Source organism: Sphaeramia orbicularis, chromosome 22 (assembly GCF_902148855.1).
Source record: "Sphaeramia orbicularis chromosome 22, fSphaOr1.1, whole genome shotgun sequence".
In the NCBI taxonomy this organism is placed as follows: Eukaryota; Metazoa; Chordata; class Actinopteri; order Kurtiformes; family Apogonidae; genus Sphaeramia; species Sphaeramia orbicularis.
The window spans coordinates 55,279,895-55,303,764 of NC_043978.1; the positions used below are offsets into that span (position 1 = coordinate 55,279,895).

Genomic DNA, 23,870 nt, shown 5'->3' on the forward strand with positions numbered 1-23,870 from the left:
TGTTAAAAACAACTGAAAACAAAGCTTTCCCACCTGTTTAGAGCTCAGAGCTTTCTGAACATCAGCCTGCAGCTTTGCCATTTCTTCTAGGCTTGTATCCACGTGGATTGGGACGAGTTCATTGGCGCTGATGTACTTCTGCTTCTCCCTGCTACTAAGAGCTGCGACTATTCTCAGTCTGGACTGCACCTCCTCCTGCATGATCTGCTGCTTCCTGATCTCCTCCTGCACCTTTTCCACCCTGACATCCACAATAACAGCATAGCCCAGCTCATCCCTGACTTGCTGCAACCAGTCCAGAGTCCTTTTCATCTCGGTCTCAAAATCTTTACTTTGAATGAACCTGTTCTCACACTCTTCGATCAGCTCTCCTACCGCCGCCTGTAAAGACCTTAGCTCGTCTTGCCACAGAACCACCTGTTCTTTGGAGGCATCATGAGCTGCCTGGTCCACACGAGGGGCCAGAGTGTCCATCTGTTCCATGAGCCTCGATAAGTGAGAATTGGCACTCTGGAGACTCCCTGCCAGGGCATGGTAGTTCTTCAGCCTCTCCTCAGCCGACTGTGTCTCAGCATTAACTTTGACCAGCTGCTCTTTTGTGGCCTTTAATTCAGAGTCAACCTGCATAGCCATGGCCTTGTGGTCCTCAAAAGACTCCAGGGTTTCATCCAGATGCTCTACTTTCTGTTCAACCAGCCTCTTTAAGCCATTGTACAAGCTCACAAGCTGGGTCATTTCCTCTGGGCGCCACGGCTGGCCTGTGCTCCGAAATCCCTCCTTCTTCTGGTTCAGTTCGCTCACAGCTAGACCCAGGTTGCTAAGATCCACCTGGATGGCTTTATAATCACTCTGCAAACTGACCACCTCTTCTGTTTGCAAGCCTACAGGTTGTGTGCCAAGGTTATTAAATTGTTCTTCAAGCTCTTTCAGCGCTTTGTGGGTGACATCGATAAATGAAGTGTACTCATTCCGTGTGAAAATGGCCTGCTGGATTTTCTCCTGTTTTTCTTTGGCTAATGCTAATATGCTGTTGTACTGCTGTGGGAGGGTGTTCAGTTTCTCATCCAAATAGCAATGATCTACCTCATTCAGGGTCGGCAGGATTTCCTGACCAGCTCTTTGTACTATTAGGAGGAGGTTCTCATATTCGATTGCCTGTTCAATAACCTGCTGATACTTTAATGACTGTGCTTCCAGCTCAGCATCTCCAACCATGAGATTGATCTCAGGAAATGTGATTATGTCTGCTTGTTTTAACCACAGGCAGATTTTCTCGAGATCTGTCTTGAAATACTTTCTAGAAACAAGCACTTTTTCAAGCTCCTGAAGTTTTTGGCCACATCTATGAAGCGTTTTCTCAAAAATGTTTTGCAACTCCTGCAACTTTGTGAGAATCTCATTCTTTTCGTCTTCACTGGCATCCCTCATCAGGTCCCTTCCCTGTGACCACAAGGAGGTCAGCTCACTCTGATAGGCTTTCAGGCTACTTTGAATGTTCCTACATGTTCTGACCTGCTTGGCCAGATCATCGGGCAACAAAGCGATGTACTCCTCTGCCTGGGCCTTTTTCTCATTCTGATGGACCCAGGAAATAGACTGGCTCACAGCCATCAGGAACTGGGTCCTCTCAGTGAAAGCTTTGCTGAGGTGTTTTCTGCGCTGCACCACCTTCACACTCAAAGATTCAACCACAGATTGGGTGTCTGCAATCATCTGCTGCAGATGATGGCGCTCGCTGAGGCCCAGGCGGGCCAACACCCTGTCAGCATCAGTCATGGCCTGGTCCAGCAGGAGCTGCTTGGCCTCTAACTCACTGCAAATGCTCAGATGATCAAACAGGAAGCTCTGAGCCAGCTCCGGTGGAGGGCTCATCTTCATCGCTTCAGACAGAGCCGGCTGCTGTTCCTCTGCCCAGTCTCGAGCCTCTCTGAGACGGGCTTCGACCTGGCCCATATCTTCCAGAGTTATCATTGAGTCCTGGATTTTCTTTTCAATAAGGTTTTGCATCTGAGACCACCGCTGCTCAAAGTGGCTGATTTGTTCCTTTACCAGCTCCTTGTCATCCAAGTTCAGATGGTGGATGACCTTTTGTTTTTGCTCTTTGAGGTCTTCAAGAGCACCTTTTTGTTCTTCAAGAGTCACAGCAAGTTTACGCAAAGCTTCCAGATGTTGAGATGAACTTTCAGCATCCGTTCTGGGTCACAGAAAAAAAAACACAGATTAAATGGTTGATTACAAATTGGATTTGAAAAGAAATGCAGTGATGCTAATGGTCTAAAACACAGGTGTCAAACATGCGGCCCGGGGGCCAAATCCGGCCCGCCAAAGGGTTCAGTCCGGCCCCTGGGATGAATTTGTGAAATGCAAAAATGACAAAAAGATTATGTAGTTTTTTATCAACAAAACTCACTGAACATTTGAAATCATCAACAATGATGAATATAAAGTCTCACAATGACAACTGTTGATGCTAATAAATTATATAGTCTTGTACAGACTTCATTTGAGTACAGATTTAGTTTTCCTAGATTTTTTCATACAGGTGTATAATTAATCAAATAGAATTAATAAGACTGAAGTGAATCCCAATATCATCATGTATTATGTGTTGTATAATCAGGAATGACTCTAATGCTGAGGATTCAATGACACTAAAAGGTACAGAATAAAACAAGCAAAATATTATTTTCTTAATTTTTTTTGTTACTAGATCAAGTTTGCAAGTTTGAGTTGAAATAGAAGACTTTTCAAAATGATCAGTAATATGAGCAGTTTTCAGGATAACAGACTCAAATCACAACGGCGAACTGACTCTAGTCAAATCGTGATGCCATAATTTGCCATACATTTTTCCAGTAACAGTTTTCAATCAAATTACATTAACTTATATGACTTAATTCGGTAATACACATTAACTAACATTAACTAATCCTTAATTTATGTGCCGAGTGATCCTAAAAACTAATGTTGTCGTGTTAACTAATCTAATAGATTGTAATATTAGACATTACGTGACGACTAATTACTGAACTATTATTAATGCTGATTACTGTTATGTTGTTGTTAATGTTGGTAATGTTAATAGTAAACACACTCCACTATACAATTTATAAATCAATACCTTACTTAACACAAACACTATCAGTAAATGATTACTAGACTCGCTAATTATAAACTATCTGAGAGTTAATGCAATAATAGAACAAAAATTGCAATGAAAAAGACATAAATGAAATTAATTAATTAATTTATTAATTTATTAAAAAACAGATCTTGTAGCTTGTACAACATTTTTTAGTCCTGTACACAGATTGTAATTAAGTCAACAGCGTGTGTGTGTGTCTCACAAGTTTAACCCTTTCATGCATGAATTATGAGAACCTTAATCAAGATTTTATTCTAGACATTAAGGCATGAAAAAACAAATAAAAAAAACTATGGAACTGATTTTTTTATGATCCTATTTTTCATGGAGTTACCAAAATGTCCACTCAGCTGAACACCATAAGTTTAATGCTAGAAGCAAAGAAACATGTATTTACTGATATACAGTGAGAAGATTATAAAATAAATGCTGATAATCTGATGTTTTCTCACATTTTAACATACCTGCATGGATATAATACGCAAAAAAAAAAAGTCTAACAATTCACAATTTTCTACACTGAAACATGTTACTGCAGATAAGGTTTATCTAGAACAGCAAAGTTCCAGTAATGGTATGAACTGCAGTGTTTGGGATAATGAATAAGTGTCCACTGTGTTGGCTGATATGGAAATAAAACAACCAAATCCATGAATATACAAGAGAACAGCTTTGAACTGCTGTCCACTGGAGTGAGCACTGTGCATGAATATAGTGAGTATGTAAAAACCCACCTGGCCAGGTTGTCCCACTCCTTGGACACCTGTTCAAACAGTGCCTCCACTGCAGTGATACAGTCATGGTATTCTTTCGATCTCTGTAGGTCCTCCTCCCTCTGGTTTTGCAGCTTGTTGGCCTGGTGACAGAGCTCAAGCCAAGAATGGCTCAGACGATCCAGGTCTGCATGTTCTTGAGAGTCCTGGCCTCCAGTCAGCCTGCTCACAGTCTCAGTCATCTTGGTCAGGATACTCTGTTTGGACTGCAGTTGTTGGCTGCATTCCTGTGTGACAAGCAATATTCAGAAATAATAGCATCCAAATAGTAAACACATCTTTGTTTAATCCCTACATATTCAAAAAAATAGAAGCCGGAATGCTCAGCAACAGCATGGACAACTCAAAACTGTTTTGTTTGGTCAAGTGAGAATCATATACTTATACATAAATTATTTTCAATAAACAATAGTGCAGAAATTTCACAAAAACTCTCACTCAAAGAAGCTGGATTCCCTAAAACAACAAACCATAACCCAATAATCATATTGTCTTGGTGGAGATAATGATTCACAACAATGTCCTGTTTCTCATTTTAGCTTTTTACCAGCAGTTGTCTGTCTGATACGCACGCAAAAAGACATGCCATTTTCAGTTTGGAGCTGCAGCTTGGAGGTTGCTGTTCTTTCACGTAGAGAGCCTCCACAAAAAAAAAGCATGTAGGTAGAGGAAGGACTGAGAAGAATATATCCTGTGAGCCAGATTAATTTGTACCTGCTGAGCCTAATAATGCAAATTTGATCAGATTTTATTTAGCATTCTGAGACCAAAAACACCTCAGTTAAATTTTGAGAGAAATCTGTCAAAATCAAATCAAATCAGATAAGTTGACACTCCAGATAGGATTATTCTTTAAAATGTCTCTCCATGTTAGCAGCTAAAATGTAATCATCTGTAGACACATTCACCAGGAACACACACAAAAATGAGGATGATGCATCCAAAATTGTTAAAGCAAGGCTGCTAACAGACAGACACATGCAAGTAATGAGGAGCAAAATACAAAGATTTGAAGGGAACTTAAAACTGTAGGAGAGAGTCTCAGTTTGTGGGTCTTCTCATGGTTGTATTAGCGTTCCTTACCTTGGCTTGTGTTAACATGTTTTGAGCTATCTTTATCTCAAGTTCTGCAGGCCTTCTGGACAGGCTGAGGAGCTGCTGCTCCATGTCCTGGAAAAGGCTGTTCAGATCCTGTTTTTGGTCTTTGATCTCCCTCCAGCCCTCTGAGAGCTCTTGTGCCGTAGACATCCTCTCCTCTATCTGCAACACAATACAAAACATTGTACATCATTCAGATATACTTCGTCATAATGACAAGGAATGTTAACTATGATACATTAATTCAGTGGTTTCCAGCCTTTTTTGGCTCGTGACCCCATTTTAACGTCGCAAATTTCTGATGACCCCAGACATTCAAAACTGAGACTTTTGTTTTTAAAATTTGTTCTTGATCATGTAATAGTTTGCTATACTTTGTTGCAAATAAATGTTAATCTTAGACAACATTTAGTCTATATAATGTAAATTATTATGGACGGAGGCAGTAAATCCAGGTGTAGATTACTGCACAAAGGGAGAGTTTTATTTTCCTTGGTCAGGATCTGTCCAGTCAGTCCAGCTGGGATTTACAAGGAGGACAATTAATACTGAACAAACAAGAACTGAAACTATGAATTATGAAAGAGCTGCAGCATCTGAAACTGACCACAATGAACATTTGACAAAGAAACAGAACCACAGTGCTGCAGTTTCAGACTCAGTTTGTCATGTCTGTTATGGATTGGGATTGTCTCTCTCAACTCACCATATATTTTTTATTAGTAAGTTTTCATTTTTACCAATTACTAGAAATTTCAGGCGACCCCATTTGAATTCTAGGTGACCCCACGTGGGGTCCCGACCCCAAGGTTGAAAAACACTGCATTAATTTGAGAATGTACTACTTAGCCCTAATTAAGTCATGTCTCTCTTTAGTCAATACATCATGAGTAATGGCATGTCAATAAAAAGTATTACTTAATTTAATGCTTTACAATTGAAAAAGGGCATAAATACGGACCGTAAGTTTGACCTGTTGAACTTCAGCTGCTGTCACTCTCACAGCATCATCAGACAGGTCACACACAGAACACACCAACTCCAGATAAGTACTGGCCTGTTCCTGAAGGGCCCTGTAGTGCTTCACCTGTCAGTAGGCACACAACAAACTGAGAAATGTGCAGCATACACACATAATCAAAATACAGTCTATGGAAAAGGAAAGCAGCAACCTATGGGCCTGTTACCTGCTTTAGTGCCTCCTGTAGACCTGATGGTCCCTGATCATTGAGCTGGAGCTCTTTCTGTACTGTGGAGAGCCAAGTTTGGCACTGTTGAAGAGTGTCCTGATGGCTCACATGTTTCTGCAGCTCCCTGTCCAGGCTCTGGTACACCTGTTTGACAAGTACATGACTCAGTTTAATGGTCTAAGAGTCGATGAAAAAAAAGTTGATGAAAAAACTAGTTGTCTTTTTAATCACAAAAAATAACCCAAAAATGGTCACAAAAACACCTCAGTACAATATGCAACACCCTGTGCCATTCAAGCCCTGATCCAAGTGAAGAAACATAACATGCTGCACACTTTTAATGCCCCTCAGCCAAATAGAGTGTAAGAGTATGTTGAAAGTTACTGCTCTAAAATTTAGCTTAGATTGTCTTTGTGTAAAACTTATTGCATACATATTTATACACACCTGATCAAAATTTTAAGACCAGTTGAAAAATTTGCATGAATTTACATTTGCACCATTGGATCTTAAGAAGGTTCTAAGTAGAGTTTCAAAATGCATAAAGAAGAAATGGGACTGAGACAATAAAAAAAAAACTGGAGTAAGCAAATCATTGAAAATAACAATTAACCTCCTCAGACCCAGGAAATGTCAGCAAGGTACTGGCTTCTTTTGGTTTTTATTAAATCAGTGCCTATATTGGAAACATCATGATGCAGCAGTTTTTTCAGATGCAGTTTTTACATTTTTTATGGCTTGTCCTTTGTGGTGGACAGTTTTCTTTTCTTTTCTTTTTTTTGTATAAAGTTGTGAAATTCTTGTCCACATATGTGGACAGAAAACCCAGAGCTGGGTCTGAGGAGGTTAAACTGAAATAGGCTGTTCATCAGCCCATCAAAAGACCACAGCCTTTAAAAGCCGAATTCTGCGCAAAAATGTGGATTCAATGTCATTTTCTGTCAGGTATTCACACTGTCATGACCTCCTGATGGAAAAGGCAGAAAAGCTTTCTTTCTTTGAATGTGGTCGGATTTTTGAGCTGCATAAGCAAGGCCTCTCGCAACGCATCATCACTGCTGAGGTTGGATGCAGTAAGACAGTCATTTTGAATTCCTTAAAAAATCCTAAGTGTAATGGAACAAAAAAGTCAAGTGGTAGACCCAAAAAAATGTCATCGGCGATGAGCCAGAGGATCCGATTGGCTGTCAATCAAGACACGGGACATTCCTCGACTCAAATTAAGGCTATGACTGGTTCCGACTGCAGCCCAGTAACCATCAGACGGCATCTGCCAGAGAAGGACTTAAGAACAAAAAATATCTTCAAAGGCCTTGTCTCCTTCAACACCACAAAATTCCCCTTTTGGATTTTTCCATTTCACGCCATTTGACCTTGGAAAAGTAGGTCAAGGTAAGGTTTTTCTCAAAAAAACAAAAACAAAACAAAACATAAATGTCTGTTACAGGGCTGGAGGACCCCTCCTTTTTTTTTTTTTTTTTTTTTTTTTTAAAAACACTCCGACCTTGCATAAATTGAGTCATGGACAGACCTTTTTCATTTCAAAGAATAATTATGGATGTAAAGATGTACAGGTTTGTTTTTAGTTTCTTTTCAGTGGGGGAAACAACTTACTTGTATTGGGTTTGTCCGTTGCCATTTAGTCTGTCCATTATTTTGATTTAAAAAGTTTAAAAAGGAGGAAAAGGCTGTTGCAGGAGAACAGTATTACTCACCCGCTGTGCGGTGCTGCAGATGGCAGAGTAGCTGTCTCTTGTACCCTGTTGATGAGCCTGCACTTGTTGATTAATCTTAGCTTGAACTTGGTCTGTACAGCTGGCAACAAGATCTTCTCCTTTCTGCTTTAAAGTATTGAGACGATCCTGAAAACTCCCTATCTCTTCCATTATTGCCTGAAAGCACAAAAGGTGGTAAAAATTCAGAGAATGACACATCAAAAGTAACTGGCTGAAAGTAAAATGTTAGTGAGTGACGCTACAAAGTGGTACACAAACCCCCATGGGTATTTAATTTGCCTGTTATGGAAGCTGTTTTCCAAATGATTTGAAAAGATTCTCATTAAACCTGAGGGCTTTCTGAAATCCTTGACATAATTGGCAACAAAAAAACACACAATATAGCCATAATGAAATATACATGACTCATGACATATGCAATATCCTCCAACTGTGAACTTATGCAGCCTGGCCAAAAAAGTCACACACATGCAATACTTAGTTCGACTGCCTTTAGCTTCAGGTTAACCTAGCATACAAGTTGCCACACAATGCTTATACAGCGTCACAATAAATGTCTCAACAGTCATTTCCATCAAGTCAAACTACTCTGTAAAGTCTTCTCCAGCACATCCTGCTGATTCTACATGGAGTTCAGGGGCCTCATGTACAAAGACTTGTGTGGATTTCATACATAGACTTACATCCACAAACTCTGTACGCCCAAAAAAATCCAGATGAACTAAACTGAGCGTACGCCTGAATCCAAGCACATTTCCTTAATACGTCCCAGTCAGCGTGGAATTGACCACATATGTTGGAGGACCAGACTCCTCCCTCTCCACGCCTCCATTTAAAAATACAAACTGGTACAAACATGGCCTGCAGGTGGGATTCCCCTGTCTGCATGATCAGATGATGTTAAGGTGAAGGGGATGACCACTGCCCACCGGCAAAGCCTGGCCAAAACGGACGGGACAGACGAGGATGAACTCACCCCATCTGAGCAGAGAGTCATCGCTACTGTGGGTGACACTGCTCTCACAGGGGAGGGGGGAGCACATGTGGGTGACTGGGATCACCCCCAAGGCAAATATGTCTTTTGTATTAGTGTAACTCACACGAGTTCATTCTACAGGTCATACAATAGCCTGCTCACTGCCAAACAAGATAAAGGTTTATGTGTAATCATGCCAACATATCACAGAGGAAATCAAAGACTGTGACTCATGTTTAAGCACTCAATTTATTATTTTCCAACAGACAATGAGGCAGGAGAAGACGAAGGTGAGATGCAGTCAAAACGCTTAATGTCAAAAAGCTTAACGTAGTTTAATGTCCCACAGTGATCAGTCATCACCTAATTATGCACGGACATCTCTAAATCCTGTCTACTTTCACGTCTCCAAAAATGAAAACCGTGAGATTGGTGTTGATTCAAATCAAATCAAATTTTATTCTATAGCGCCAAATCATAACAAAAGTTCTCTCATGACACTTTACATATAGAGTTGGTCCAAACCAGACTCTAAGCCAATTTACAGAAACCAACAGAATCCTCCAGGAGCAAACACTAGTGACTGGTGACAGTGGTGACTGATTGCACTTTTCAGACACTAAGCTATGTTAAGCTTTTTTACATGAAGCGTTTTCGACTGTCCAGTCCCAGCCTCATGTCACAGACCGTAGGATTCCTCTAGCCTCCCTGGCATGAGCCCATCCTCTGCTCCGCCACAACAGCCAGCTGCTGATGCCCGTCCGACCGGCCGTGTCCTTACCCACACCCACCCGAGCTACAAGAGGACATCATGAGGGCCATCGGTGGTATCAATGAGAGCCTGGGCCGACTCAGAAATGTTCTCACAGACATGAAGCCTTTCATGCATGCATTATGAGAACCTTAGTTAATATTTTTTTCTTGAGTGTTTTTATTCCTCTTTATGCATGAAAAAAACAATGCAATTGAATTTTTTTTTTATGAACCTATTTTTCGTGGAGTTACAAAAATGTCCACTCAGCTGGACACCATGTGTTTAATTTCTGAAGCAAAGAAACATGTATTTAAAACTCATCATCAGAAAGTGATAAACTGTGTGAAAACTATGACATACAAACATTTTTAATGAGTGCTAATCATATGTTTACTCACATTTTTTTCATACTCTAATACTAGTTATTACTCCTTTCATGGAGATAATATCCTCCTGAGACCCAGGAAATTGACAATTTTAGCTTTTTTACACATAAAAAAATTGTCTTGATTGTAAACTGCATAAGGCAACAGTTTTTTCAGATACATTTTAAAAATTATTTTTATTAATTGACTGATTTTTAATGGAATGTCCTTTGTGATGGACAGTATTTTTTAAGTTAAACTGCCAAACTTTTGTCCCCTACAGAGGACAAAATGCATTGCTGGGTGGGTCTTAGGAGAATAAGCAAAAAAAAAAAAAAAAAACCTTTTTGTTTCAGAAAACTGTTAATTACAGTCTAATAACAATTAGCAATTGATTTACACTAAAACATGTTAGTGCAGATCAGGTTTATCAAGAGCAGCAAAGTTACAATAATTGTATGAATGTCAGTGTATGGGATGGTGCATTAGTGTCCACTGTGTTGGCTGATCTGGAACTAAAACCACAAAAGCCATGAATAAACAACAGAACAGCTGGAGAAGAACTGTCCACTGGAGTGACCACTGTGTATGAAAGGGTTAATACTACATTAAACGCATTTATCAACAAGGGAAGTTTGTGTCCTTATCTCTTTATATGGTCAAAATCACATGCTGTTGGGCCCGAATGGCCTCCTGGGCAGGATTAGCATTGATGGGTCCAGCGTCTGGTTCGTCTGGTGGTGGATGTGCTGCTCTGGCAGTAGGATGACGTGCCGGTGCTTTAATTGTTCATCTGTGTATCTCTGATGTGCACATTACTCTGAAGAATGACCTTTTTCACATTATTAACAGTTTCCTAGCGTCACCTCTAAGTGTCTCCAACGGTTCAAAAGCACTAGAAACGTGCGTTCACCAGCCATGAAGCTGATGAGGAGCACTGCACATTTCAGTCATTTCACTCTTTGTGTGTCTGAATGTGTGTGTGGAAAAGGGCGTACACCACGTTTTTGGGCATACAGACCCTTTGTACATGAGGCTCCAGGTCTCTACTCTGGCGGCAAATTTATGTGTGAAAATCAAGTGTCATGCTCCCTAAATCACTCTCTCACAATTTCAATCGATCTATCAAATTTTATTTATATAGCACCACATCATTACAAAAGTTATCTCTTGACACGTTACATTTAGAGCTGGTCTAAACCAAGGTTCTAATAGTTGTGGATTTTTCATTTCAGTTTAGTTTTACTTAGTTTTGACTTTTTTTTCTCTAATTCAGTTAGTTTTAATAAGTTTTTAGAGCAGATTTGCTATTTTTAATTAGTTTCTTTTTTTTTTTCTAAATGCTTAGTTTTAGTTTAGTTCTAGTATTAGTTTTAGTTTTTTTATATCTTTTCTCTTCTTCTCTGTTGTATTCAAGTAAACCCACATAGGACTCTGCTGCTTTCTCCCAACTTTAGTCTCCATGTTTCCAGGTAGAGTGGGGACCAGAAGACGACTGGAAACCACAAGTGAACACAAGTGACGGACTGTGATGTAACGTATGGTGTCACCAGCTAAAACTGCTCAAGTGAAATACATCGATTTCGTATCAATCCAACACTGACAAAGATGAAAACGAAGGGAATTTTATCCACAATTCTTATATATTTTAGTTAGTTTTGTGAGCACAAAATACTGTTTATTATTGTTTATTAATATCGTTTTTTCTTTTAATTATAGTTTTTATTTATTTCAGTTAATGAAAATGTTTTTTCAATTCTAGTTTTCGTCATTTCGTTCGTTTTCGTTAACGATAATAGCCTTGGTCTAAACCATACTCTTAATAAGCCAATTCACACACACCCAACAGAATCCTCCAGGAGCACGCCCTTGGTGACAGTGGTGAGAGAAAACGTCCTTTTAACAGGCAGAAACCTGGAGCAGACCACGGCTCTTGGTGGATGGACATCCACCTGATGAATCCTGGGATTGTCCAGTCTTTATACTCTCAATCAAGTGATGGTTATTTCCGAAATAAGAAGCTACTCACTGCATCAGTTAGGGTTTAAGAACTTATTGCATCTGAAACACATTAATCATTGCATTTTTTTTTTGGCCAGGTAGTGTGTAATTTTACTAATAATGTAAAACTCATTCATTTCTGTGGACAGTTCGAGGGTGGTACCTTGTGTCTGGCCAGTTGCTGAGTTGCCATCTCCATACTGCTGGTCTGCATGGAGTCAGAGGTGACAAGCCGACTGGACATTTGTAAGAGCCACTTCTCCACCTCCTGTAATTCACTGTTATAGTCCTCATGCTCCTTCACCCATTCCACAAGGTTCTGGACCTGTGTCTGAAATGCAACATACAGATACAGATTATACAGAGAATGATACAGGTCATCTCTGTTCTCTGGCAACATTTTAGCCTTGTTGAGAAAAAAGTACATGTTTTTCAGCCTTTTTCATAATTAAATTGAAAGAGTAACACGGTAAACTGTTAGGATAAACATATTGATCAAGCTCAGGGACTCAAAAAAAAAAAAAAAAAAATTAAAAATTAGACAGAGTGATCCAACATTCTGTTAAATTTGCTGACCTAATGGGGTGAAAAAAATTGAACTAGGCTGGTGATATATGTCTGAATGCTTGACATTTACAGATTGAACCTTCTAGAAATAAACATAACTTTTATAGCGTAAAAATGTCAGAAACAGAATCTTTTAAAAAAAATATTTGGTTTAAACCTCTGTAAATAGGGTTTAACTTTAGGAGTGTGACAAAAAAAGTTAGGAGAGACTGTTACATTTATTTCACTTTTCAGATGAAATTTGTAGAAAAAAACATTTGTAGAAAATGGTGTAAGTGAAATTATGATAATGATAGAACTGACTTATGACACATATGATTTAATTAGTCATTAGTTCATGTGGAAGATGATTACACTGCACTGAGATCATGATAATGTTGAATGCAGAGGCCATTAAAAAGGAGTATTAAAAAAAAAAAAGGGGGGGGGGGGCAGTGAAGGTATTTTTCAAGCTTCTGTGTCCAGACTGTAACCCTGCTTCATCCCTGAAAACACCTGTTGAACCAAAATCAGGGAATCGTGGTAGATTTTAAGCATGGCAGCTTTACTGTTAGTATTTGTTATAAATATGTCTCATTTTAGAGAAATCCATATATCACAGTGGCACAAAGGCCCACAAAATAACATGTACAACCATATCTATACTGTATTTAGGGATATAACGATTACCGGCATAACGATAAACCGTGGTAAAATTACAGATGGTTAGTACTGCTGTTTAAATTCTAATACTCATGATAACTGTGTTTGATTACCGCACTTATCCGGAAAAAAATACACCTATGTAAAGATCTGCTTTTATGTCAAATATTTGAGTATAGTTTTAATTTATTACAATTTTAATTGTATATACCTAATATTTAGAACCAATATTCACTTTTAAAGTCTTTGTAAAGGTTCGTTAAGCATCTTTGTGTTATTTATGCAATAAATTATATACATTTTTCAAATCGGATTTTATATATTTTTGTGTGTTTTCTGTCCTTTTGTGTTGATATTGTAGGTTAAAGTGAAAAAAATAATAGACAGATGATATAGATGAAGTTGTGCTGAAAGAACAGATCCCAAACATGGGTATAGTAAACATTGGTTTCTGTAGTATATAAAGGCCAAATCAAAAGGACTGAAAAATGGACAAAATAGACTCAGACCACTAAGGGTTAATATTTGAATGTTTCTGACACAAAAGGGACACTGGGACTATTATTTTATTTGTTTTTTTGTTTTTTTTTTTGAATACAACTTGGTTAAATTATTTCAGTGTGTATTACTACTTTTTGAACATTTTGAGCACAATTTCAACAATACTGTGATAATAATGATAACTGTGATAATTTTGGTCACAATAACCGTGATATGAAATTTTCGTATCGTTACATCCCTAACTGTATTTAAAGATCACCATGTTTTTAGTTTGAAGAGTTCCTAATACTAAGAGTAACATTTCAATGTCTCCTTACCTTGGCCGCTAAGCAGAGATCTTGGTAGTCAGTCTGCAGTTTTTTTATTTTGTCACTTATAGTGGGGTCGTGAACTGTATCAAGCAATGCTTCCCCCTTCTCGATGACAGATTTCACTGCTAGCTCATGAGACTGCACTGTTTGCTGGATGGTCTGAGTACAAGGAAGAAGAGTCAGCAATAAGCACATGAAAACAGGAATTTCTCTTGCTATGTTTCAAACAAGCCCCAAAAATATTTCTGTTACCTTGTACTTTGCTAGCTGAGCCTTCTTCTGGTAGAGTTCAGCTTTAGGCTCCACATTCGATGCTAAAAGATTCTTGGTCTCCATTAACCACTGGGTCTGGGCTTTGTACTTGTCCATGAAATCTTTAGAAAGTGAGATACATTTCTCCAGGCAGCTGTGCTCTGTGCGCAGAGCTGCTGTTAGCTCCTCCAGCTGGAAGAGGCGAGTGTCCACCTCCTCCTTCAGCTGCTCAGCTTCCGGCTCCTCCAGGAATGCCATGGTTCGCTCAGTTTTCTCTCTCATCGTCTTTAGATAAGTGTGACCCTGCTCCATGTCAGCCTGAAGAGTCTGATCAGAACACAGATTCATATTAGTGAGTTTCAAACAGGCACCATGGCTTTTATTGAAGAGATAATGCTGTATATTCCAAAGTGTACCTCCAGTTTCTTAATTTTTCTCTCCATGGCTAAGCGGTCCACAACATCAACACTTATGGTCATGGTACTGAAGTTATTCTGGGCTGTACTGAGCCAATCTGAGAAGGTGCTGAAGACACACTGTGCTTCTTCAATGCAAGACACTTCCTCTTGGAGCTGTTTGATCGTCTCCTACAAAACAAAGGCAAAGGGATAATTAAAGTTATGGAAGAAAATGCTTTAGTCAAGACAGAGGACAGCTTTTCAGTTATTTCTCTATATATAATTTCAAAACAAGACCATCTCAGTGGTCTCCAAAGTAAGTCCAAAGTCTGGATAGACTGTATCAGAAGGAAAACAATATATAGATATGAGAATGTAGTGTATTATTTTCTCTTACAATATGTTATTAATAGACCAGTCAGTGACGGATTCAGAAAAAATGGATGAGGGGGTGCAGGAGATGACACCGATTTGTTTTTTAAGTTACAACCCATATATCAACATCAAAGTTGCCTTCAGCATGCATGTCCTAAAATTAAAGTACCTAAGAGCAACTTTACAGATACAGATCAACTTGAGTTGTTCCAAAGGAGAAATTCCTTTTTCTGTCAGCTGAAGAATGTAAAAAAAAAACTGTGGTGTGCTTGGTGACTGCTGTATAACAGTACTGCATTATGAGACACCCTGTGATGACCTCCTCTCTGCTCCTCCTCCTCTATGACCTTTTCTCTTCTATTTACGTCCCAGTGAATTCATGTTACTGACTTGACTTCTTCCCTGGAGTCTCTGTGCTTTATCGCCTCACAGGTTTTCCCTGGATCATCACAGGTTTTCCCTGGATCGTCACAGGTTTTCCCTGGATCCTCTCTGGACCTGCTGCTGTGCTCCTGCCTCTCTCCTCCTTCATCGTCATCACTCACTTATCCACATAGTTCTGATAGTGTTTACTCTACAGTTCCGTAGAAGTTCTAGTTCAGTTTTCTGTGCATCAACTGCATCCATGTGTCTCCCCCTACTCCCCCTCTCCCCCAGTCTCTGTCCCTCTCTCTTTTCTCCTCCTTTACTCTCTCTCTTTAACCCTCTCTCTCCTCCTGTCACTCGTCCATCCTCCTCAGTCTGGCTCTGCTCCAGGTTTCTGCTGTTAAAGGTCCTTTTTCCTTCCTCTGTCTCCTCTCACTAGTGTTTACTCCTGGAGGATTCTGTTGGTTTCTGTAAATTGGCTTCAGTCTGGTTTGGACCAACTCTATATGTAAAGTGTTGTGAGATAGCTTTTGTTATGATTTGGCGCTATATAAATCAAATTTGATTGACTGATTGCTAGATTCCCACCATTAGTTCCATATGGTATGACATGTATGTATGTTTTGATGTTTACAAGTGCAGTCATGAAGTATTTACCAGTAAGTGCAGAAGCAGAGCATGGTAGCGGGCTGTAATTTGGGTAGCTCTGGAACTGATTCGACTGCTGATGTGAGTCTCATCCAGAACCTGCTGAGCCAACAGACTGAGGCCCTCCATTTCCTCTTGATAAACCATAACTTCCTCCTGCCAGCTCTGAGGACACAAAGGACATTACTAAAAAAATTAAACAACAACAACAACAACAACAACATAATAATAATAATAACAGTACATGTAAGTACCAGGGCTGTTAGAAAATATCGGTTCTGCAATATATCGCGATATTTCATTTCACAATACAAAACAATTTTTCTTTATTGTTTATAATTTATTTATTACTATTTAACACTGTTTTATTAAATAATGGTTATTTGAAGCATCCTAAAAGCACTTTTTTCTGTCTGAGAGGCAGATGTTTGGTCCTTTGTTGGTATTGCACAAAAATAATGTTGTGATGTTAGTTGTGAACTAATAGAATCTGAACATTTGAACAGGACCTGAAACTGTAATGTCTGTAAAACAGAATTTAAGTTTTAACACAGGAAAATTTTGTGATATAACATTAGATCCTGTTCTGATCAAATAAAAATGTGTTTAGTATTTGGACATATTTTGGGTGCAATTCAATTCTTCAAGGAAATAATCATCTAAAAAAAAAAAGAAACAAACAAAAAATTGCCTTTTTAACAGTATCATGATATATCGTGATACATCGTATCTTGATCCTAGTATTGTGATTTGTATCGCATCGCCAGATTCTTGCTGATACACAGCCCTAGTAAGTAGTGCACATTTCCACACGCGCACCTGACAGTGTAAGACTGTGTACATTACTCTACCTTGATGAGCTGGAGTTGAGCGTCTTTGGTTGTGCGATCAGACCGTCGATGGCTCCGCAGCTGCGCTTTGGTCTCCATTCCCTTCAGCCAGCTGTCAAGACACTGAAATTTCTGCTCCATCTGTCGCAGTTTGGCCAGAGCACTGTTGAGCTGGGCACGGGTTTCAGCCAAGCGGGCCTGATACAGTCTCCACTCCTGCTGCAGCGTCTCCAGAGCCCTGTCTTCTATCTGAGGTAGGCCCCAGGGGACCACCAGTTCTCGACTGACCAACAAGGTGTTCAGCAACGCCTGGCCTTCTGTACAGTGCAGCTGCAGTTCCTGAAATAGCAGAACAGTCAGCATGCACTGTCAGTTCTTAGATCTGTACATTTTGACAGGACGGCCTGATCCCAGTCCAGGTACCAGAAAGGGTGCACATAGAGATAAAAAATAATACTGCTCTATCCAAAATCAGACAGGCCATTTGATTTGTCTGATATTTCTCTTTTAAAGTCCAAAATCCGTGTGTATTCTGGTGTCTCCTCTAAATGTGTCAGGCTTGTACCCCTGTCAGATCACACATTCTTGGCTGTACGGACACTCCAGCCTAATAGCCTCCATATTTAATGCCTACGCACATATACAAATGTTTCAGACCTCAGCAGAATCATGCATTGTTTATTGCATAGATGTGGTGTCCAAAGCATGCCTGCTGAAAAATTCCATATATTGACAGAAACAGTCAAATCAGAGCCACATATTTAGAATGTGGTGTACGGACACTACTGGTGTACGGACTCTAGCAGATGTGAATGGAAATGTGTCTGAGCACATGGTGGCATCTGTGTTCCATCTGGAACTAAGTCTTCCTGGTACAGGAGGACACAAACATGTGGAACCAGTGAGAACAGTAGATCTGTAAGGCATAGAGTCCAGATTAGTGATGGAAGTATATTGGTGTACGGACACTCCAGGAATTTGGGTGAACAACGCACCATTGAAAACATGCGCTTCCACGTAAACATCCGTTTGACACATTGTTCCCAAATGTTGTGCAGTATACCAGGGAGCAGAGCCACATCTGTCTAGTTGTGCAGATTTAGTCCTAATAATACTGAAAGAACAGGTTCCCATTCTATTATTCCAATTAAAGGGCTGGAAAAGAAGGGGTTAACAACAAAATGGTGGATTGATGATGAGCTGATCATTAATTGACCCAGGTGTGCTGGAAGTGGGAAAATCTAAAACATGCAGGATACCGACCCAAGAGGACCGGAGTCTGACACCCCTGTTCTATATTCTGTATGGATCTGCCTGCATTATCTTGCTGGTTTTTATGTCGTAATACAGGGGTGTCCAATCCTGGTCCTGGAGGGCCGGTATCCTGCATGTTTTAGATGTATCCCTCCTCCAATATCATATCAAATCAAATCAAATTTTATTTATATAGCGCCAAATCATAACAAAAGTTATGTCATGACACTTTACATATAGAGTTGGTCAAAACCAGACTCTAAACCAACACACCCGATTCAAATGATAAGCCTATTATCAAGTTCTGCAGAAGCCTGAGAACGACCGTCAGGTGTGCTGGAAGAGGGAAACGTCTAAAACATGCAAGATACCGGCCCTGGAGGACCAGGACTGGACACCCCTGTGACGGAATGTATGAATCTGTTGTTTAATGTGTGTGTTTCATGTCAATATAGAACTGGCTGCTGAAAATTATCTTAGATTATAAATGCTTTGGTGTGTTGAATCAGTTTATACTCCCCACTTATCCTATTATAAATTAACATTTATAAAATAACATAACTGTACAGTAGGCATTTGAAGCAGCAGTAGTCACAAAAATATGAAAAACATTTCATTAATGCAGTGTTGATTACTATATCAACAGCACCATAGTGATTTTTTTCATACCTGCAGCTTTTGGAGCGTCTCCTCCAGCATGTCCACATCCCCCTCCAGCTGAGTGTAGCAGCCAAGCTTCTCCTGTTCTTGTTCCAGCCAGTCCTCAAACGCCTGAAGGCCCCGCTGATACTCCTGGTGAGCTTTCACCAATTCCTCTGCTTTGCCAACTGCCCTCTGAGCAACAATAAAGATTTGCATGTGCTGCCATTGTATGATTTGTCTTCACTGAAACCTGAAATAAAACACTGCACAAGGTGAACTACATTACCATGGCATTGTCCTTGATAGTATTATAGCGCTCTTGCAGATCCTGCAGCTCAAGCTGAGTAACATAGTTCTCAGCAATACTGGTGCTCTTAGCAGTGATGGTGTCCAAAAGCGTGCTGTGACTTAGCACTTCTTCATGCAGCAACTGAAATAGTAGTGAGGATATATCATATAACAACTGTAGTTAACAGTGTCTTTGTAATGTGGATATTTTCCCTTCTACATTCATCTTAACCGAAGCATTTCTAGTACACCATGTAAGAAGCACTACCTTAGCTTTGCTTAGATTTGCAGTTTTGTCTCTCATCTCAGGACAGTGTTTATCAGCAGGGTCAAGGCTCTCCTCCACACGCTCCACCCAGGACACAAACTGACGAACATCCTCCTGGTAACTGGTCCACTGGGACAACGAACCTTCCAGCTGACTGTTGAGTTTTAAAAAGTACAGTACGGCAAACTGAGAAAATCATACAGCAACAAACAGCAGTAATATTCTTTTTCTTTTCTAAGTTTCATATTTTGAGGTGACATGTTTCAGAGAAAGAGGAGAGCACGAACCTTTTGCATTGGATCGAAGCTGAGAGCAGAGCATCCCAGGAATCCTTCAGTTCTTGTATTTGTTTTTGGACTAATGGAACACCCTCAGATGAGGTGTTTCTCTGAACAGACTCCCCTCTCGTGATCAGCATCTTCAGCTGGATCTCCTTCTCTTGACGAGCAGTTAGCAAAGCCTGGTGCGACATGGGAGGATGCATTACATTTTAGCAAAAGAGAGTAGGAACTCTTAACGATGAACCTTGACCTTTACCTCCAGTTTGATCATCCTGCTATCCAGAATATTTTTGTCTGCAGTAGGAGCACAGTAGGTCTGCAACATGTGGCTGGTGTCCGCAACCCAGTTCTGTAGCTCTTTTAGCCCTTGAGAGAAAAGCTGGTGCTCAGTGACTATTCGGTCAATCCGTGAAGCCTTCTCCTGTAGAATCACAGGATGCAACATCAATATGAACCTTTCATGCAAACATATATGTATATGTATATATATATATATATATATATATATTTTTTTTTTTACTTCTACTGCGGTTTATTTTATTTTAATAGAGTTCTCAAAACAACCAGGGTGCTGTATCAGTAGACCCATAACAATATTCTAACAGTAGTTAGTGTTTTGCATTTCAAATATCACCTAAAAAAATTAATTCAGTGTTTTTCCATTCTTATGTTATTTTTATCATTATTTTATTCACTTTTTTTCTATGTACAAGAACTCATGGAAAAATAAAAGTAGTTTCTTCATTAAGTTAGTTCACAATGTATGTGCAATATCAACAAATACCAGCAATAAAATAAAATCCCACTTGCAAGGGTGTCAATGGCTATCATTTGTTAGAGATTAAAGTATTCTAAATTAATAAAACACCACTGATAGACAATAACTAAAATTTGCTTCTTGAATTTTTGTTGAGTAAGAAAGGTTTCCAGAGGAAGCAGTAATTCGAAGCTGTAATTACCTCTGCCAGGAGGTAATGTGATCGGTTTGCTTTGTGTGTTTGCATGTTTGTTTGTTTGTTTGTTAGCAGGATAACTCAAAAAGTTATGGACAGATTTTCATGAAATTTTCAGGAAATGTTAATACTGGCACAAGGAACAAATGATTAAATTTTGGTGATGATCGAGGGGGAGGCACAGATCTGTCTTGGCCGAGGTCTGCGCACTCCGAGTGCTTTTCTTGTTGCAATTTTTTTTTACATTATTTAAAAAGAAAACATACATATATTAATATGTTGTGTTAATTCAACACTAACTCAGCACCACCAAGACCTTCAATCAAAAATGACTTAGAGTGACAGCAATAAACTTAATGCCTCTGAAAACCCTCCTTTTTGCAAACAGGTAGAAAAACAAAACAGTCTACAGACAAGTAAAATGTGGTGTTCATACCTCAAAAATCAAACAGGACATCTTGCAGTAGTGAATTAAATGAGGTATCAAAAGTTCTTTAAATTAGCTTATTTTATAATTGAACAGACACTAACATGTCTGTTAGTGTCTGTTCAATTAGAGAACCACACATTATTTAATAGACTGTTTATAATTATAGTTTGTACCTGGTATTTTGGTTGTTTTTTCTAAATAATCAAACTTATAATCCCAATATAATGTGAAACAAACATGATATGACTTATTGTCAGCAATTTTGAATCTTTTGTTGAATAGTAACTTAAATTTAAAAACCAAATATGGATTTCAATTTTAGCCTAATTTTCGAAAAATAACCAATCAAAAAAAAAAAAAAAAAAATGGGATGATGTTTCTCATAATTTATGAAAGGATTAAGAGAATTTAGTAAAGCAGTGTGCCTATTCATTCATTCACTGATCATCTGAACCTGCTTTATCCTCACTGGGGTCACAGGGGTCGCTGCTACTTATGGGCAAAGGCGGGGTTCAGCCTGGACAAGTCACCAGTTCATCGCAGGGCTGACACACAGACAAACATCCAATCACTCTCGCACCTATGAACAGTTTAGATTAATCAGTTAACCTATTAGTGCATGTCTTTGGATGGTGGGAGGAAGCTGGAGTACCCGGAGAGAAGCCACACAGCAAGGTTCTAATAGTTTTGGATTTTTCATTATAGTTTAGTTTTATTTCGTTTTGACTTTTTTTTCTCCAATTCAGTTCGTTTTAATTAATTCTTAGAGCAGGTTTGCTAGTTTTTATTAGTTTTAATTTTTTTCTAAATGCTTAGTTTTAGTTGAGTTTTAGTATTAATTTTAGTTTAGTGGTCTCTTTTCTCTTCTTCTCTGTCGTCGTATTCAAATAAATCCCAGACAGGACTCTGCTGCTTTCTCCCAACTTTAGTCTCCATGTTTCCAGGTAGAGTGGGGACCAGAAGACGACTCTAAATGACAAGTGACGGACTGTGAAGTGCCGTATGGTGTACAAAGTATGGACAAAGACGAAAACGAAGGGAATTTTATCCATAATTTTTATACATGTATTTCTCTCAAATTTCATTTTATTTCTTGATGTATAATCAAATCTTAATGTATTTTAATATTGTATTTTTTCAATCAATGTGAAGCACTTTGGGCTACAATTTCTGTATGAAAGATGCTATACAAATAAAGTTTATTATTATTATTACATTTTAGTTAGTTTTACAAACACACAATACAGTTTCAGTTAGTTTTTGTTTTTCTTTTAATTCTAGTTTTTATTTATTTCAGTTAAGGAAAATGTTTTTTCAATTGTAGTTTTTGTCATTTGGCTAGTTTTCGTTAACGATAATAACCTTGCCACGCAGACACAGGGAGAACATGCAAACTCCACCCACTGAATGGTGTTGAAATCGAACCCAGGACCTTCTTGCTGTGAGGCACGAGTGCTAGCCACTGCACACAACCACCTCTCCCCCCTCCACCCCCCCAGTGCGCCTATAGTAAGGTTCAATCTCACATGAAGATACTTCCATGACAAACAAAGGTCTGATATAGAAATAGAACTTGTGTATTTTCCATATAATAGATGAAATAGATAAATAATTAATGTTTATCTCCGTATGTTAGTACCTGGGCTGTCTTATAATGTATGATCTATCTGTATATGTTTAGTGAGTGCTCAGTCCAGTCTACTGCCTCTGTCTTCTCCAGCTCTACCCCAGAAAAGCACAGTGGTCGGCATTATTACTGTACCTTGGTCAGGTTGGTTAAAGCTAGGTACTGAGCAGAGAGCTGCGAGACACGGTGCACAAAGCCCTTTCCGGCCGCGTGTTCATCCCACAGCAGCTGGGCCTTCTCTTTTAGCCTGTTCAGCTGAACCTCAAGAGAGGCTAACTCCTCAAGCACAGACTGGAAAAGCACAAGCAGGTTATTAAAGAGGCATGCGAGCCGACACACAGTTCTAAGACCGTTAAACTGAGATGCAGGTGAGAGGTTAAAACACAGAGACACTGAAAAACAGGAAAAGCACGATGCATCTATAGGTGGCACATAACTTCAGAGAATTCAATTATTCTAGAATACTCATTATGGCAAATCCGTGTATCATTCGTTCATTCATTTTTCAATTTAAAAACAAAAATCAAAAAACAAAAAAATGACTGATTTTTTTTTTTTGTTTTTCATTTTCAAAACCAGAATGAAAAACGGATAACGGCTCGTTTTTCTTTTTCCCGATTTTGTGCTTAAATGAAAAATGGAAAAAATAGATAACGACTGTTTCATCCGATTTTGCTATTTTCGATTTAGTTCAGTTGTCTGACCCGGAAGTAGGCGTTACTAGGGAAAAAATAAACAAACGGAATCCTGGCCGGACTGGAGGAATGTTTTGCTATAATTAAGCAGCTGTTTGATGCGTACGGAAGCGTATTGCATTTACACAAAAAAAAAATTTGGCTCTGTTTTTAAATTTAATTTTTTTTCAGAAAACAGTATCTCGTTAATTCAGAAAAACAGAGCCCAATTTACTTTTTTGTGTGAATGCAATACGCTTCCGTATGTATCAAACAGCTGCTTAATTATAGCAAAATATTCCTCCAGTCCGGCCAGGATTCTGTTTGTTTATTTTTTCCCTTGTAACGCCTACTTCCGGGTCAGACAACTGAACTATATTGAAAATAGCAAAATCGGATCAAACGGTCGTTATCCGTTTTTTCCATTTTTCATTTGAGCACAAAATCGGGAAATGGAAAAAGGAACCGTTATCCGTTTTTCATTCTGGTTTTGAAAATGAAAAACGAAAAAATAAGTCGTTTTTT

General features: G+C 39.0%; 1 protein-coding gene across 1 annotated transcript in view; it reads right to left on the minus strand.

Annotated features, from left to right (window-relative positions):
- syne1b (spectrin repeat containing, nuclear envelope 1b) overlaps positions 1-23,870 on the minus strand; it is a 211,586-nt gene that overhangs the window by 85,164 nt on the left and 102,552 nt on the right. The window contains exons 59-76 of the mRNA XM_030126274.1: positions 22,807-22,962; positions 19,918-20,082; positions 19,668-19,840; positions 19,381-19,534; positions 19,111-19,254; positions 18,852-19,016; positions 16,950-17,267; positions 16,108-16,263; positions 14,728-14,898; positions 14,312-14,638; positions 14,066-14,218; positions 12,202-12,369; positions 7,922-8,098; positions 6,204-6,350; positions 5,978-6,103; positions 5,002-5,178; positions 3,880-4,145; positions 34-2,194 (exon numbers count right to left, since the gene is read on the minus strand). Coding sequence (XP_029982134.1) covers positions 34-2,194; positions 3,880-4,145; positions 5,002-5,178; positions 5,978-6,103; positions 6,204-6,350; positions 7,922-8,098; positions 12,202-12,369; positions 14,066-14,218; positions 14,312-14,638; positions 14,728-14,898; positions 16,108-16,263; positions 16,950-17,267; positions 18,852-19,016; positions 19,111-19,254; positions 19,381-19,534; positions 19,668-19,840; positions 19,918-20,082; positions 22,807-22,962 — 5,304 coding nt within the window. The remainder of the gene's footprint in view (positions 1-33; positions 2,195-3,879; positions 4,146-5,001; positions 5,179-5,977; positions 6,104-6,203; positions 6,351-7,921; positions 8,099-12,201; positions 12,370-14,065; positions 14,219-14,311; positions 14,639-14,727; positions 14,899-16,107; positions 16,264-16,949; positions 17,268-18,851; positions 19,017-19,110; positions 19,255-19,380; positions 19,535-19,667; positions 19,841-19,917; positions 20,083-22,806; positions 22,963-23,870) is intronic.